The 17,694-nt window shown below is 44.0% G+C and overlaps 1 protein-coding gene across 2 annotated transcripts in view; it reads left to right on the top strand.

Moving 5' to 3' along the window:
* Positions 1-17,694, top strand: part of TMEM181 (transmembrane protein 181) — a 377,932-nt gene that overhangs the window by 261,374 nt on the left and 98,864 nt on the right. For both annotated transcript variants that reach the window (XM_078649124.1, XM_078649125.1), the window contains exons 6-8: positions 11,887-11,997; positions 15,698-15,778; positions 16,211-16,310. In XM_078649124.1, coding sequence (XP_078505250.1) covers positions 11,887-11,997; positions 15,698-15,778; positions 16,211-16,310 — 292 coding nt within the window. The remainder of the gene's footprint in view (positions 1-11,886; positions 11,998-15,697; positions 15,779-16,210; positions 16,311-17,694) is intronic.

Raw genomic sequence — 17,694 nt, forward strand, 5'->3', positions numbered from 1 at the left:
CCAACTCCGCTCAAACAGTGAAAGTAAACAGACAAGACCTCTACACATTGGCCTACACCCCATACCGGTTGTACACCACTCCTGCTCACCACTTGTTTCACCAGCTGCCCTGCACTATATTCACCGGAAGGGTCAACTCATTTTTTCATAGGGGGGAAGAGGCGATAGGGCAATTTTGATATCCCCCCCAGAAGATTCCCCATGGGATACTTATCACACTGACCCACCAGCTGATACAGACCCAGACCTGTACCCTGCAAAACCATCCCTTCAGATGACACTACTACATATCACAGGGCTGCCAACTTCCGTAAGATGCACCTACGCAATGAGCCCCTTGAGTAAGACTTCCTTTTTGAGACACTGTCCTCTACTCCGTGTTCTGCACAATACATACCAATGCTAAAGGGTATGCTACTTCACACCACTGATGTATTCGTGGACCCTATAAGATCTAGGATGATAACACCCAGGGTAGACAAAAAATATAAAGCATCCCCTAATGACCCACAGTACATACAAGGTCCACTTCCGCAAGACTCTTTAGTGAAAGCAACTGCACGTAAAAGAGTCAATTCTCAAACATCTCGGGAAGCCCCTCCACAAAATAAGGAGCGCAAGAAAATAGATGCAGCTGGAAAGAGGATAGCCATCCAATCCGCCAGTCACTGGCGCATCACAAATTCTATCGGTCTTCTTTCTAGGTATGGTTAAGCCCATTGGGACGAAATGGAGGAACTCCTCCAATACCTCACAGAGGAACACAAAAAACGATCCTATCAAATAGCTTTTGAGGGAAAAATATCCAACACAATTATAGGTTGTGTCCGCGACGCTGCGGATACTGCAACTAGAGGAATAAACTCCAGTGTGCTACTATGCTTGGCTTCGGGCTTTGGGGTTCAGACTCAAGATACAGCAAAATCTACAGGCCCTCCCATTCGATGGTGTACATTTGTTTGGCCCTCAAATAGATACATTATTAGAAAATATCAAAGACACAAACAGCCAAAGCCGTGGAAGTGCTGCAGACACCCTACCATCGTGGTGCCTTTCTCCACTCATCCTACCTTGGAGGGTCCAAAACGACCTCTCCTGAGACCTCCACGTCATACCATTAGCCCAAACAACCCCACCTAGAGGATACTACAGAGGAACATATAGGGGTAACAACTACAGAGGCAAGGGCAAATTCACCAAACCATCTGCCACAACCACCAAACCCTGACTTACCTCTGATTCCACCAATAATACAGCAACTGTCGGGGTCGTCTACAGAACATCACCTACGAACTGTGCGTGTTGGATATTATCCAACATGGTTATTGTCTGGTGCTTACTTTCACACCTCCCAACATTCCACCAAGCAAACACAGACTTTCCCCACAACATCAGCAGTTGCTCAAGGAAAAAGTACTAGCATTTCTCAAAAAAGGGAGCTGCGAACCTGTTCCACTCTACCAACAGGGCACAGGAGTCTACTTACAATACTTCCTTATTCCCAAAAAGGACTGGTCCCTGAGGCTGAAAATGGTTCTCAGACCCCTACACAAGTAAATTCTCTCATCTCAGAGCACTTTCACATGGTACTCTTCAGAATGTCCTTCCATTATTACAACAAAGCGATGTCATGGCCACACTCTACCTCAAGGACGCCTATTTTCATATTCCTATTCACACGGCACATGCCTGTATCTGAGGTTTGTAATAAATGGTCAGCATTGTCAGTTCAAAGTGTACCCCATTGGGGTCACTACTGCACACAGGGTCATTACCATATGTCTCGCGGTAGTAGCTGCTCACCTGCACAGACAAAGCATACATGTATTTCCATACCTAGAAGACTGGCTCGTCAAAAGTGTTACCAACACGCTCAGGTCACCATAAACCTGCTTCACAACCTCAACTTTACAATCAATGCCTTAAAATCCCACCTCCAAATCCTTCAGAGCCAACCTTACCTAGTAGCAATTCCCATCTCACAACTAGGGATACTGCCAGGATACGATCATTCTAGACACTCATTTCCCAATTTCAACCAGGTCAACAGGTAACAGTAAGGACAGCCATAGGTCTCCTCGGTATGATGGCTTCATGTATCGACATAATAGCCTGTGCCAGATTAAGCGTGCGCCTGTTGCATGAGTGCTTAGTACACCAATGAACTCAAGTGGAGGGTCAATGGGAGGATCAAGTGTTGGTCGGTCGTCAAGATTGCCGCTCTCTGCAATGATAGAGCACCAACAACCTTTTAAGAGGGCGGGCTTTCCTAGAAGAGAACCATATTAACAGAAGCCTCCCTTACGGGATGGGGAGCACATTTGCAAGATAAAACTGTCCAGGGCCATTCAGCGATTTCTCCACATAAATCACCTGGAGTTACTAGCTGTTTGCCTAGCTGTCTTGCTTCGCCTTTCGGATAATACAGAAACTCCAACACGATGGCTCAAACACATGGCGAAGCAGGAGACATAAACAAAACAACACCTAGAAAAGGGTTTTATTTTCCAAAATGCAAAGACACTCTTTTTAGAATAAGGTTTGGGGTTTTTATTTATGCAATGTTCTCTAACAGAAAGGCTTTCCCAGATGCCAAATGCACAACATTCAAATACACATAGAGATATATATTTATATGCAAACAATAATACACTTGATAGATGCAACAGTTAAATGCATTAATAATACTAATGAATAAACGAGCAGCAAATAATATGAGATAACACTCAAGAAAATATAATATGGACGTACTGCAAGATTTCAGAGAGATGTATATACTAGATACACCAAATTATTACTTTGGATGCGCACCTCACTCATTCACACATCCCAAAAAAAAACATCTCAAATGATCAAAGCCACTAGCCACACATCACAATGGCAATAATCAAAACTCAAACACCTCAAATGACCACAGCCACTGGAACCAAGCATCGCAATGGCACTAGTCAGAAACAAATCACCTCACCCTATTGTTCACTTGACATCCTTGCCAAATCTTGCTGGGGGGCCCGTTCACAGCTGGCTTGGACTCTCGACCGGGACTCCATTTCCGTTTGTCTTACAGCAGTGCATCTACTCTGTAAGTGAGCTTCCAACTTAGCTGTCAACAAACCTCAGCTTTATAGTCTCAAAACTCACACTAGAAGGTTTGAGAGTCTTCCTCCCCTCGCCAAAGGAATCTTACTAGGACTGGACAGCTTCCAAGCAAGCATTCCATGGCAGGAAGGAGTTCCCATGTCACCTCTACATTCTCCATGTTCCAGCCTTTATCTTAACGAAGCTCACGAAAGCCTTCCAGGGTACATTAAACAATCTCTCACAAAACAGTCCTTGAACGTGATTAACCCAAACAACTTGCAAGCATGTCTGTGCGCGCAGAGAGTTAGAATTCAGGATGACATGAGGCCATGTCAAAGCCAATAGTAAGAACTTCATAATACTTATCAATGTACAACACTATGCACATTTGTGCACCACTGCTTATAGCATCACATACTTCATCTCGCAATGTACGAAACAGTGCACATTTGTGCACCACTGCTCATAACACTGCACTTCGAGACCAAAAGGTACATTCAACACCTCTCTCTCTCTCATGCTTTCAAATACACATCCCACACTTTCTGTTCTTGGCAAGGCTGTTCTACTCCGTGACCGCTCCTACTGAAAGACTTCAAGATTACAAGAAAGAAACCTTTAAGAGAAACAAGGCATATGCAGGACGTCGTAAATTCAGGCTAGGATAAAATAACACTGTCATATTTTCAGGCTAGGATAAAATAACACACCAAATTCAATTATAATAGCAGTCAAAGGACATCACAGGGTGTCAGACCAGAAGAGTGCCTCTAGCACTACACTAGCGCTGAAAGCCTTCTTTCCTCACCTGATTGGCAAGGTAGTCCTCATCAATACGGACAAAATGGCAGGCAGCTTTCTCATTTAGCCCAGACCATTTGGAGGTGGGCTGTCCGATACAACATTCACGTATCTGATAGAGACTACTAGCCGCCCATTCCTTAACGTAGAATTATCCCCAGGCGTGAGACTGGATCCGTAAAATGTTCTTTGCCACAGCATCTCTGCGCGCAGGGGGCGGTACCACGTGATTCCGTCCTGACGTCGTCCGCAGGCGTGACGTCAGCCAGGTCACATAAGTCCCACCCAGGCGCGCCAACATCAGTTTTTATTCTCTTTTCTATGTGCAACACTGATCCTGGATAGTGTCCTGGCCTGTTTGTAGGCCTCCTTTTCATGTTTTGGTTTGTGGAACAGTGTGCGAATGCCTTCGGACTTCAAGTCATGTACGGAGTGTGCACGCCAGATGTCGGCGACGGACCCTCACCTGATATGTATGTGGTGTCTGGGCGAGCACCACGACTCTGTGGACTGCGAAGCTTGTCAGCACCTTAAACCAAAGTCCCGGTGGGAGTGTCAGATGAAATTGCTGTTGGCCCGCTTGTCCCGGTCAATGTCGTCCCAACGTCCGTCCCCCCCTCGGAGGCCAGGAACCTCTGATTCCGTCTGCAGCAACGTGCGCCATGGGCCCATGGGCGTCGCTCGCCAGCTGGTAGGTCCTGTAGTTTGTCCCCGAGGTCTTGTCCTCGTTCGGCGGAGGGCGTGGACTCCCCTCGGGTTGTGCGCCCCGCCAACCGACCCGCCGTTTCCCGGCACCGGGGCGACTAGGACCCATATGACAGCCTACGCTGCAGCTCTGCAGGCTTCTTTGGCCCCTCCTCCACCGACGGCCGCGGATCCCTTGCCTCATGTGGGGTCGCCGGCGGCTTCGACCCCGGCGCTGAAGGTTTCGGCTTCAGGTTGTAGGAGAGTGGTGTCGTCGAGGGGTAGTCCTTCGGGGCTCCGCTCTTCGACCCATGGCATCCCTGCCTCGCCGCACATCCCTACGGGGCTGCCGGTGGCGTCGCAGGTGGTCGCTGGGACTCTGGGCTTGTCCCTGAGTACCTCTTGGCCCTCGGAGCAGGTGGCTACCTCTCCAGAGGCCGAGCAGGCGTTGTTTTGGTGCCAGAGGCTCTCCTCCCTGGCAGTGCCGCGGGTGGAGGCCGGGCCTGGAGTGCTTTCCTGAGTCCCTCTCAGTCAGTGGACCGCCCTCCATTCCAGGGATGGCCGCTCCCCCCTATGGCTGGATTTGGGGACGGACAGCTCAGTTTACAGCCGCTGCCCACAGAGGAATTGCTTTCTCCCCTGCGGTGCCCTACGGAGGCCAGTGTCCTTCGTTCGGGCTATTTCCACGGCCTCTGGCATTTTGCGGATGGGCGAGCCAGTCACCGCTTTCCCTACAGATAATCTCTTGGAGGTTCTACACCAGTGCTCTAGTGGACGGGAGCTGTTCCTTCCTTTTGAAACGTCGCTCCACAATTCTCTTCTGGTGGCTTGGGGGCGTCCTGCCACGGGTGATCCTGTGCCCCAGCCGCTCCTGCATCGCCATCGACCTGCACCGCATGACAGTCTGTCTTTCCTTCTACCCTTCTACTCAGGGCTCTCTTCTGCGGACAGCTTTTCCATCCTTGCCTGTGGTGTTGTTTCCTCCATCTAGGGAGGCCCGATGGTTGGATTCATGGGGGCGTAACCTCTTCGCTTCATCCAGTGCTGCCCTATGGGCGCTCAACACTCTGTGTATTGACGAGGGCTACCTCCAGCCTGTGGGATTCTGTCGAGTACCTGCTTTCTCAGGTTTCCCATGAGGGTGCCTGCGCTGATCTACCGCACCATGTTTTGGACGGTCGGGAACTGGCCGCGTTCATTCTTCGTGCGGCCTTGGATGTGGCAGATGCTCTTGGTCGTACCATGGCTACTTCTGGGGCTCTCCGTCGCCATGCTTGGCTGCAGGATGCTGTGTTTTCTGTGAACATTAGGGAGCATCTGGTTGACCTGCCCTTTGATGGGGTCCTTCTGTTTAATACTCATGCGGACTCTGCCATTCAGCATCTCTGTGCGGGGCTCCGTCCTCCTCCTCCTCCTCCTCCTCCCCCTCCGTAGACTGGCTTGTTGTTCCTCCGGGGTTTGATGGAAGGTGCTATCCCATCTGCTCCTGGGCTCTGACTTTTTGAGTAGTCCGTTTATATGTTTGGTGTGGTGTGACGTGTCTTCTGGGTCCCTTGGTTGGCCCTTCTCTTCTGTTGGCTGCTGGTCCAGGGCTTTGGCAAGTGTGTCTTTTTTGGCTGACTGTTAAGCCGTCTGTGGTTCTAGCCGCAGGTTCTTATGTTCTTGTTCTCTGATGCTGGATTCTTTCATCAAGAGTTGTTCCCATGTTTCCTTTGGGACGTGTCCTACCCTAAGTGGGATAGTAGTAGATATTACAGAGCTCTGTCCTATGCTGGGAGGGTGTGGACTCCCCCTTGCGGGTTCCTCGCCTTTTCTGGCATTACTGTATACTGCAAGTGCAGTTTCTTTGCTCTTGTCTGGAAGTAGCTTGCGCTGCTTCAGGTTCTGTCCTTTCAGTGTTGCCTGGCTTTCGCATGCCTTCTGAGGCGTTGCATTGTGGTGTTTACGCCCTCTTTTTGGCGGCGTTTCGGCCTGGTCCTCTGTCTGGTGTTCCAGGGGGGAGCGGCTTTCCTTCTGTCTTCCCATGGTCTTGTGGACGGTTTGTCTGTCCTCCGTCCTTCTCCTTCTTTCTTCTGGCTGGTCCCACTTCTTTTTATGGGTCGGTTTTGTCTGGATCGGTCTCCCTTAGGGGTTGTTCTTCATTTCGCTGGCCTTTGCCTTCGTCTTGTGTTCCGCTTGGTTGGGAGCTCGGCTTCATGGTACTTGTCAGCTTGGTGGGGCTGGGCCGCCCTTCTTGCCCCCTTTACACATCCCCAGCTGGGGCCCTGTGTTCTTCCTACTGGGAGGCACTCTCGCAGGCTCTCCTCCTCCACGCTGGGTATGGTTAGGTTATCTATTCTATGTTAAGGAATCTCCGGCTAGTAGTCTCTATCAAATGTACGAGTAACTTACATTTGGTAACGATGTATATGGTAGAGATGATTCTAGCCGCATAATTCCTTCACAACCTGCCCTTACTCCCCGTTCTGCAAGGACCCTTAGCTTGGTCTTCTACACTCGCCTGCCTATGGGTGCTTTGTCTTCTGCAAGTGCCCTCTTTCACTCCTCCCTAACGTTATGCCTTGTTCCTTGTGTTTGAGTCCACTCCTTCCTTTCTGGTACTTGATTGATAGGTTAATGGGTACTCCTGCATCCCTACACCCTGGTGTTTCCAGTATGGGGCCTTCTCATACTTCTCCCTTTTGCCTTGGTTCAAGTTTCTGACTCGTGTGCAGTACTCTGAGCTGAGGTCTCTTGACTGGGTCTCAGCTTTGGCTCCTTTCAGGGGACGCGACACTCCTCGATGGTGTTGTCTTAGGGTAATTTGTTGTTACTCTTCCGTTCTGTGCAAAAAAACAGAAGAGGGACCCTGAAACCTAAATGGAATGAAGAGGGAACAACCCACCAGGGTAATGTAAATATCAAACAACATGGAAAGGGAGTTCCCAATTATAAAAGGGACAAAAGTTCCAAAACTTAGCAGAAAACGCCCACAGAACAGCTTAATATTTTTCAAATTTTATTTTGTATGTTTGTTTTTGTTCTCATAGAAAAATATATCGAATATAAATAGTTAAAGTGAATACATGGTTCATTTGTTCATCTCATTTGTAAAATACACATAAAAAACACATCAGACTAGGAACACATGGGGCGTTGAAAAATGGCACACAAATCAGTTACTCATTCAATCAACCAATAACTCATAACACAACCACTCCACACATACAAACTCAGACAAAAACAGCATTTCATCAAACATACAGGGAAAGCGCTGACGCGTGTTTCGGAACAGTGCCAATAGGAGCTTCCTTCATCAGGGCGCATATCATAAATACAGTAGTCAGTACGGTCTCTCGAGATCCGAAAACCCAGTATTAGACAAGTGTCCTAGTCTAAATCATGGCTGGCGAAGCATATCTGTGGGCGAGAAGAATACGTCAAAATACAGAACAATTTTAAAATGTAAAACTCATCCTAACTGGTCACGAACATGAGCAAGGCAATATGCACTCACATCTTTAAGCAACACACACACACACCCTTCGTGCTAAGGAAGACAGATTAGATAGTGACTCAGGAATTACCTTATAAGCCAAGTGAATAGAGACAGAACAACTGTGTGATCAACAATCACCAAGACCTCTTCCGTTCTGGACTCCTTGTCCTTCACTGTTAATGCACTGTAGTTGCAGACTTCGTTTGTCTGCTGCAACGTTTTTCACATGTTTCTTTGCTTGCAGGGTTGCTTGCAGTGGCTGTGCTCTGCTCTTCCCTTCTCTTCCCTTTCCTTTGGTGCCACAGTGCCTGGCACTTCCCTGAATGGTGCTGTTTCCCTCCATTCGATTCTTTCCTTTCTGTTTATCTGCTATTTCGCACACTGTTCCCATATTCTCACAGTGTTTGGTTGTGATGGCTCCGCGTTGTGGCGAGGAAAAGTTCTCCGAAGAAAACTGATGTTGGCGCGCTGGGGTGGGGCTTATGTGACCTCGCTGACATCACGCCCACGGACGACGTCAGGACTGAGTCACGTGGTACCGTCCCCGGCGTGCAGAGATGCTGTGGCAAAGAAAATTTCCCAGAGCCAGTCTCACGCCTGGGGATAATTCTACGTTAAGGAATCTGCGGCTTGAATCGTCTCTACCAGATACATCGTTACCGAAGGTAAGTAACTCGTACATAGGCGCAGTACCTACCAGGAGTGGACAACGACTTCGCCAATCTCCTCCGCAGGAGCCGCCAACAAGTCCACGAGCAGAAACTCCTCCAGCAAGTACTCCTGCAATACTTCCAGTGTTGGGGGCAACCCCAAATAGACCTCTTTGCCACAGCAGAAAATTCCAAATGTTTAAACGTCTCTTCCAGGTTTCTACACCCACAGTCCAAGGGCGACGCACTATGGATGACTTAGTCAGGGATATTTCCTTATGCTTTTCCACCTCTCCCACTGCTTCCATATGAGGTTCGCAAACATCTCTTAACCTCATCCTAGTGGCTCCCACATGGACATGACAACCATAGTTCTCCACACTCCTTGAACTGTCAGTAGTTCCTCACAAAGTACTGCGGAACAGGCAGGACCTTCTCACACCGAACCAAGGAGAAATCAGACACCGACCCCAGAGGAGAGTATGGATTTATTTTTCACACCTACCTTCCAATTCTAGGCAAGACATCTCCCTGTTTATTGTACAGAGGGCATGACAGGCTGGGCAAAGTGAATGGCTTTAAAAGTCCTTATCTATTTCTTAATTAGATTTTCTTCTTAGCCCATAATGGCAAATGGCTGGATAAAGTGTAAACATGTTATGCTCTTATAACTTTAAAATCAAATGAGACAATTTAAATTTAATTTCAAGTTTGGTAGTTTTGACCTGATTTTCACACATTTCTAGATGCCTCTAGACAATGATTTATGGTCATTTACAATATCGGGAGAGGAGTAGCTGCAGCCATGTCCCGTGAGCCACTTGTGTAGCAAGAGACAGATTTACTTGTGGATAAAAATAATTCTGTGCAATAGCAACTTAATTCATGTACACAAGTGCTCCACTGAAGTATCTGTGTGCAAATCAGTGTACCAACTATTAATATTTGCCATCTCCCAGTGTCCGGCAAGAGATCGGACAAAGTATCAGGGCAGTCCTATGTTAACAGAGACTGAACTGGGAGTGAAGACATAACCGTTTCAAACCACAGAGTTTATACTGGCCGAATCAAGTCAAGAAGGCATCCTGTGATAGCAGAAATAATAAAATACATTTATCTGTTTTAAAGTTGAAGCTCTGGAATTTTCAAATCACTGTATGATTGTGGCCTTTGTTCAGAGGAAGATAAGTTGCTGCAGGTAAAAACTGTTACGATGTGTTCTGGCTTACCATGTGTAAGTGGTGCTAGAAAACAGTGTTGTCTTTCTCTGTCTTATTTGGTTCAAGCAGCAGTGTACTCAAATAGTTTCTGAAACGCACTCACAGCAAGCATGCGTCTCTTAAATAGGTGCAAAATTGAGAACATTGTGGCCTGCCTCAGTAAATTGAAGGGACCAGGATGTGATATCTTGTTTATAAGTCAGAGCTTAGGAAAACAGAACTAATTTGTTTGTTGTACCAAATGTAGACCGCCTTTTGTATAATCTTGAATGCCTGACGAGCCGAGACCAGGAATTGTGTGTAGAGACCCAGGCACATTTATACATCCTATATTGTCGCCTAAAGAGGCAAGGACACCATTCTGACTCCTTGACAACTGATTATTATTCTGAGCGGACACACACTGAGAAGGTTCAGCATATTTTAATGAGGGGGTTTCTAATGTTATTTTGATAAAACAATTACTAGGATAATAGGCTGCAGTGTCTGTTGGCTTTCTGGACTGGTGCATCCACTGAAGGTTTCAGTTGTGACCACAAGGTCACAGGTTTGAATCGCAGCATGTCCACTGAGCCTCTAGAGATTGATGAAGTGAAGACCAGTGAGCCGAGTTACATCTGTTATGCAGGGCCAAAAAACCCTTGGGATGAAAGTGGGCTTCACAAATGTATGCTTTGTCATGTCCTGTTACATTGGCTTTTTACAAACATTCAAATCTTATTTTTTTTATTCCAATATGCTGGATGCCATGGCAGGACTGGCAAAACCTACAGGTATTTAATAGTTTAAACCCGTGTATCCAGCATAGGAGAAACCCTTTGCAACAAATTGTTTTTAAAAGTTCCCTTCATTTGGCTTTTAGGAAGGCAAAGCTAGATCAAGACATAGCTATTCCAAATTCTCAAACAGAGGTTGTGTTAACGCTCAAGCAAACCAGCACAGAACGTTTCTCAGGTTTTTGCCTTCAGTAAAGCTGTCCAGGATAATGTCCTGTAGCATTGTGTAAGATGTAGCTGTCAAATCTTTCATTGCTTTTTTTTCAGCCTTCAGTTAACAGTAAAACGCTGACCAATTTCTGAATGAGCTAATCTTCTTTCATTTAAACATTTCCACCTTCACAAAGATACTTTCCTGATAGTATGATTTTCGCTTTTATTAAAGCTCTTCAGAGAAACTCTAGTTGTTCTGAATGCAGCAGAACAGTTTACGTGGTAAGACCGCTAGATAGCTCTTCCAGCAAGGGGGCAACTTTTAGGCGCAGAACAATAACCCTGGAAGTCACAAATTTCACATACATAAACACAGAATGTGGTAAGGTTCAAACAAAGCAGCACAACTTTTTTCATGTGTTTACCTTCAGTTAGGCTGCCTTCAGAAAAGCCCCATGGCATTGTGGTAGGTGGAATCCAACTTCTGTTTAATTAGATCAGCTATTGTTATACCTTGTATTTGTAACTAAGCACATCCAAGCATTTTAGGTTTTCATAACGGCTATGTTGGCAGCAATACCCCTCTCCTTTAGTTTTACCTAAGTATGGCATTGGTCTCCTATACTTGCGGATTGTTTATGGTCTGGCTTATCTGCACCTCTGTACTGCTTCACTAACTGTAGGACATGGCCTACATTTGCTATAACACCTAATCCCTTCGGTTATCTCTGCCCCCCTACCCCCCACGCACACAGCAATTAAATTGCATTTTAACCCCATCCTCCAAAATGTGTGTAATAGTTTACAAAATGTACCTCACCCTCGATTTACATCTTTAAAGTGTGACAGAGCTCGTGGAATGGAAAAAACTACAAAGACCAGGAGATAATCGAAGGACCTCTAGTTGTTTTGATGTCTTTAACTGATTAATATGTATGTTTTAACTATGAACATCTTGCCTGATTAGTTTTCAGTCCAGGAGTACTAGGGTACACCACATTTATCTATTTGATACATATATTGCAATTGTTGTCTTTTTGCAGAAATGTGCAGAAATTATTGTGGTCCACCTTGGCTATTTGAACTTCACTCAATACAAGATTGCAGTTGGTTTTGAAGACCTACAGTATCCAATTGCAGGAGTTAATTTCACTGTACGTATATTGCCACACAATGTTTTTATTGTTACTACCCTTTTTCTTTAAAGTTTAGCTTATCAGGTTGCCAAACACTACCTTCTATGTATTTTGTTCAGTGTGTTGTAAGAACCTTTTTTTTAAAGTGGGTTAAAGGCATGTTTTGTGAATCACAAAAGATGATGATGTTGAAAAATTATTTTGAAAAGAGAAGCCGGTCCATGTATTCATACTTTATTCAGAGAAGGTCACTGATATTTTTCCATAAAATATTTTTCATTCTGGTTTATCTTAGCCTTACTATACCTATATATGGCTGTTGTCTCACATACATGTGCATGTACACCTTTTTTAATACAGGCTTGCACAGTATCTGTGCATGCAGTCACTTCCATCACAAATCTTTAAACACCTGCATGTTACACTTACTTAGATTCAGGGCCTCAGAAAAGTGTCTGACAAGGTCATTTCATTCTTAAATGACAACAGTACAGAATGACAGTACTGTAGTATGTTCAAACAGTGGTATTACCATTTTCATGTTCTGTTTAGCTGCCTGTGAAAAAGTATATAATCCTATTACCATCTGTGTAATGTTGTATCTGCAAAGAGTATATCCTTTCTCAAAATGCAATTATTCATAAATGAAAATACATTTCAGGCCACACCGGCACGCTGACGTTCCTTTCTTCCCTTGCCTTCCTATGTGGATCTGTAGCTGCACTCATAACCTGTCGTCCCTGCTCTTCTGATAACTCCTGAAAATGAATAGTAGGCTAGGGAACAATGACTCAACCGAAAATGAGATGATTCAAGCAGTGCTATGCCTACAGAAGCAGATGTCAGTTCCCGATCCGTGCAAAGTGTGCCTTTAATGCACCAGCTCTGTACGCAGCTTGAAGATGTGTGATAAATGCACCTGGAGATAAATCGAGACCAGGAGGCAAAGTTGTATGTTGCCGAAAACAAGAATTCTCAGACAGATTAAGCTCCCTCTTCAAGTCACTGGGTTGCCCCCGCAAACTCTTGACTTCTCACTCAAAATCTTCTGATAAATTGAAGTCCAAGAGCATGTATAAGAGAGCTAAGTGGGATTTAAACCTGTCCCACCACTCTGAATCCAAAGAAAAGGCATGAAGGTGTCACAAATTAAGTTGTGCTCCCTCGACATCAATGACCATGAAACCAATTCCTTAGTTTGTCCTGATACGCCTGAGTTTCCTGGCAAATGTTTATCTTCTAGCCCATCGAAGTCTTCAGCCCATTACATTACTGTGGCTTACCCCAGTGTACCTCAGGACCTGGGTAGCGTTTAGTACAGTAAACAAGTAGTCCTGTCGGCAACAAGCAAATTCAAACAAACAATATTTCTTAAGAGAAAAATGAATTAAAGGAAAAAGAAAACACAACCAGAAGTAACGTTATCTCTATTGCACATATTATGGCTTAAGAACATGGAAGTATCTATGTACATCGTACTATAGGTTGCTCAAAATGTGCGAGAGGTGAAGAAAGTGCTCCTGTAGCGTGACAAGTGAGAATGAAGTTACTGAGTACATAAAATATCAACAAACAAATCGGTAGCAGTGCTTCAGCCACCTGCATGCTGCCTGTTGGGTATATCAGAGTTCAAAATTCTCCTAAATCCAGGGCATCTAGAAGAAATGTCTTAAATGTCCAAATGGGACTAGGTCTTAGTACATGTAATTTTTAGAGCATCGATGTTTCAACTCCAGATAGCGCAGTTACTTAAAACATTCAGGGTGCGTCTGCATCAGGACATGAGGATGGAGCAACCCAGAGTTGTATGAAAACTCCATGGGGTAAATCCTATGGGTATGGAAAGACATCAACACAGCTCGGCTGCAGACATTTCTCAATAGAAGATACTTTACTGCAAAGTTTACTTTTGAAGGGGCCCTTCTAACTATCAGGAAAACTGAGAACAGCAAGCCGGCCGCTTTGGCTCACTACTTAAATGTTGGAAGGCCCCCATTAAAAGTACATTTTGCAGTAAAGTGGCGACTCTTCTATTAAGAAATGTCTGCCTATTGCTAAATGTAAGGAGCATTTAGATCCTTTAGCTTTAGAAATATGCCAAACAAAAGTTTAGTGATAAAACGGTGTGGAGATTTGGGGAAGCTTTTCATCTAATGTGCCAGTGGGCCAAGAGAACACTTTAATACCATCCTTGCCACAAGTCCCAACAAGTGCACCTTTTGATACATGAATCCTCACTGATCCGTGTATGTTTCTAGGTCTTACTTGATAGTGTAGATGTTTGTATGACCTATTGTTACCATTTCTTTAATATATACATATAGAGGCCTTTAGCGCTCCCCAGGGGAATTTTTTCGCTTTCCTCAAGCTGTTGGCTGTTTGGTGCATCGTTCTACCTCTTATAGAGTGTTTATCATCTCAAAATGTACTTTGATTCATCTCATAAACTATTTATCTGATAGCTGCATTGCACACAGAAAACAATATTTTTTTTCACCAGAGTACATTTTTTTTAATGTTTGAGTCAGGACACAAAACCTGACCTTGGCTTTGGCAATGCTTGTTTTTTATGCTGCATCATCTTCTACAGGTACCTCTTTCTAACCCTGTGTGAGCTTATAGATTGATTTAGAAACTAACAAACATTTTGTGGACCTCAGTTTGACCATATAGTCATTTGTAATTTGCTGTCATGATTTCTGATCTGATACCCTCTTCTCTAAATTCTCCACTTAATGATATGCGCCCAAGTTACAGCTGTCAATATTAAAACTGAGATATAAGACAAGTAGGCAACTTAATAGGGTACAGCCAAGGACACATGCGAGAGGACAGCTGTTAATCCTGCATAATATTTTTAGGTCTGACGTTAATCAAGACCGTTTCATTTTACTAAAATTACATGCATAATATCCTCACTTACTAGGGCTTTCCGCCATCCCTCTTCATCCATTTATCTGTGATTGGGTAATTCACATTTTTCGTCCGACCACTACAGCATGGGTCCGTCATTGCCAAACTTCACTGCTGCTAACTACATGTTTTCCCTTTCACAAGGAGCACATCCACACTCAAAGCAGTTCCCTTCAGTACCAGAGTATCCCATGGCAATGTTTGTTTTTTGAGACCAAAAACATATTTTTGGGGTTTTAGCCACTATTCGTTTTAGTTGGAGGTGGGCCCAGCAGACTTCTCAACAATAAAGTCCTGGACAAACCTTAAAACAGAACAAGCCTCAACAAAATCGAAAGGCTAGCAGCTAACCCCAGACCTCTTGGCTTTGCCAGTGCTTGTTTTAAATGCATTAGTACTGAACAGGCTCAACTTCCATTATGAAGTGGTAAGAAGTTCCCAGTGTTGGTTAAAGAAGGGGGTTTATGAACTAGTGCAACATAATTACTTCAATGTCTTCCTTCTCTCACACTGAGCACTGAAACATTAGTTTGCTTAAACACAAGCTTGCTGTCCCCAAGTATTCCTACAACCATGTCAAGGAGTCAACAATGTTGCACATGTTTCTGCTGAAAGTGCACAGAGCATGGAAATGTTAAAGGGGTATTTCTTGTGCCTAAATGTGCCCTTCCATACACATTAAATTTGCATGTAATCAGAACCTAAGTTCTGCCTTGTCGAACTATGTATTAATGTAACTATGTCATGTTTGCTTGCTGTTCTCACCGTGCATCTCTTTAGTTATATTCTGACAATTGTTTTTCAGTGGAAATCTTACAACCCGTCCTTTTCGCAAGTGGAAATATGGTTTCGATTTGTTTTTGTGGTTCTTACGTTTATGGTCACGGTAAGTAGCACTTAATATAGTTTACCTTTTGTCTGGAAGCTTTCTTGACAAATATTTCTACTTTCTAAAATAACAACGTACACATATTTGTGGTGCAGTGTGCCAACGATTCACCTGCATCTTGAGAGGCCAGTGAGATAATGCTAAGATGTAGACTGCATTTTGTGTCAATCCTGATTGTCTCATGCCTCATGGTGAGACTAGTGTTAAATAGCAAACTGGGTTCTGTCTCAAAAGATACTTGAAAGGCTTGAAATGTATCATTGTGCCAAGTGTCGGTCAGCTGTTCTTGCATGTTGCTGTGAGCATAAATTATTTTAAGAGTCTTCTCTATGACGAAATATTTTCTGCTTTGCTGCCTGTCAGTAACGTTTTATTAATTCTAGGTTGGGATCCTTTTACATGTTTTATATTTGTCATTTTGATTTCTAGTGTCTGTTTGCTCATTCCTTGCGGAAATTCTCCATGAGAGACTGGGGAATTGAACAGAAGTGGATGTCCATTCTTTTGCCTCTTCTTCTACTTTATAATGGTATGCTGCACTGAGAAATAATCTCTTATTAAGTAAAAAGATGTATCTAATACTTACTGACCCATTTTCTGTCTATTCTAGCAACAGTTTAGTAGTTCATTATAACAAATAGTGTCTCAGGACAGGCAAGAAAGTTTCATGGTGAACGTATAATTGAAGGAAATACAATAAATGTGAAAAGCGAGGACAGCTGAAACAGTCAAGTGTATTTTATCATTCAAAGTGGCTGTACAGTTTACATCTGAGTTCATCCCTATAAAAGTCACAGCAATTGCACATTCTCTGTTAAGCGTCCTAAATATATTGCGCGTTTCCCCAAAAGCATGTCTTAAGTGTTCTTACCCTAATTGCAAACTTTCCTTTTTCTGCACCCTATGTATGTTTCTAGATCAGCACCTAGATGTTATATTTGTGCAGTATGAAAGGGAACTCACTTACAAGTTACAAAACTACAGTGACATTCCCTGGCATCTACTTGTATCCAGTCATATTAAGGATATAAATGGGGCATACATTTCTAACACATACTTCTCATGTGGCGGGTAGGCTTTCATATACTGTCTAATCAGATTCCCGTTCCTTGGTGATTAACAAGTAAGGACTTGTACTCACTGCATTAGCTTAACATAATTTCTTCACAGTGATTCTACATGCTGCATTCTTTATCCGACTTCCAAGTAGGATAAAGCTGTGCTGCTGTATCAGTCAGTGAAATATAGCAAGCTAGACTTGAGCGATTCATGTATATTGAAGCATGTTTGCAAAAATGCTATCATTTAACATATTAGATGAAAGAAGCAATTTCAAAGACATGTACAGTACAAGATTTCTATTATTGGAAAATACACATACGACAAATCCAGTTTTGCTCAGATAGCAAGATTCTTTTTTTTTTCTTTCAGAGCTGTGGATGTTATTCATGGGTCTTTTCCTAGTGTAGTGTATGTGATGCACACTCACTGCTTGCTTTGCATTATTTAAGCTCATTTAGGCACGGTGCAATCTTTTCGTTGGTGATCAGAAAAGGTGTGTAAAAGAGAATTGGGTAAAGTAGAGCACTAGAGTGGAAATAGCCAAGCTTTAAGCTCTTGTCTGAAAGCAAAATGATCTTATATTTCTGCCAAATATAAAAGTGTGTTCAGCAGAACTGCCGCTTAATGCCCCTCCCTCCCTCCCTGTTGTCATTATCTTTAACGTTGGAGGAAAAGCCAATAGGTCAAGCTTAACTGATGTGTATCCTAGTATCAATCAGCGTAAGCGAGTTTAAGAGGGCTAAGAACAAAGTAAGCCTGATGGCTCAGAAACATGCTTTGAACGGAATGTACTTTGTTTGCAAGGAACCATTGCAAATCTGGAATTCTGGGAGAGATAGTCATGCCTACCA

This window comes from Lissotriton helveticus, chromosome 6 (genome assembly GCF_964261635.1).
Source record: "Lissotriton helveticus chromosome 6, aLisHel1.1, whole genome shotgun sequence".
NCBI lineage: Eukaryota > Metazoa > Chordata > Amphibia > Caudata > Salamandridae > Lissotriton > Lissotriton helveticus.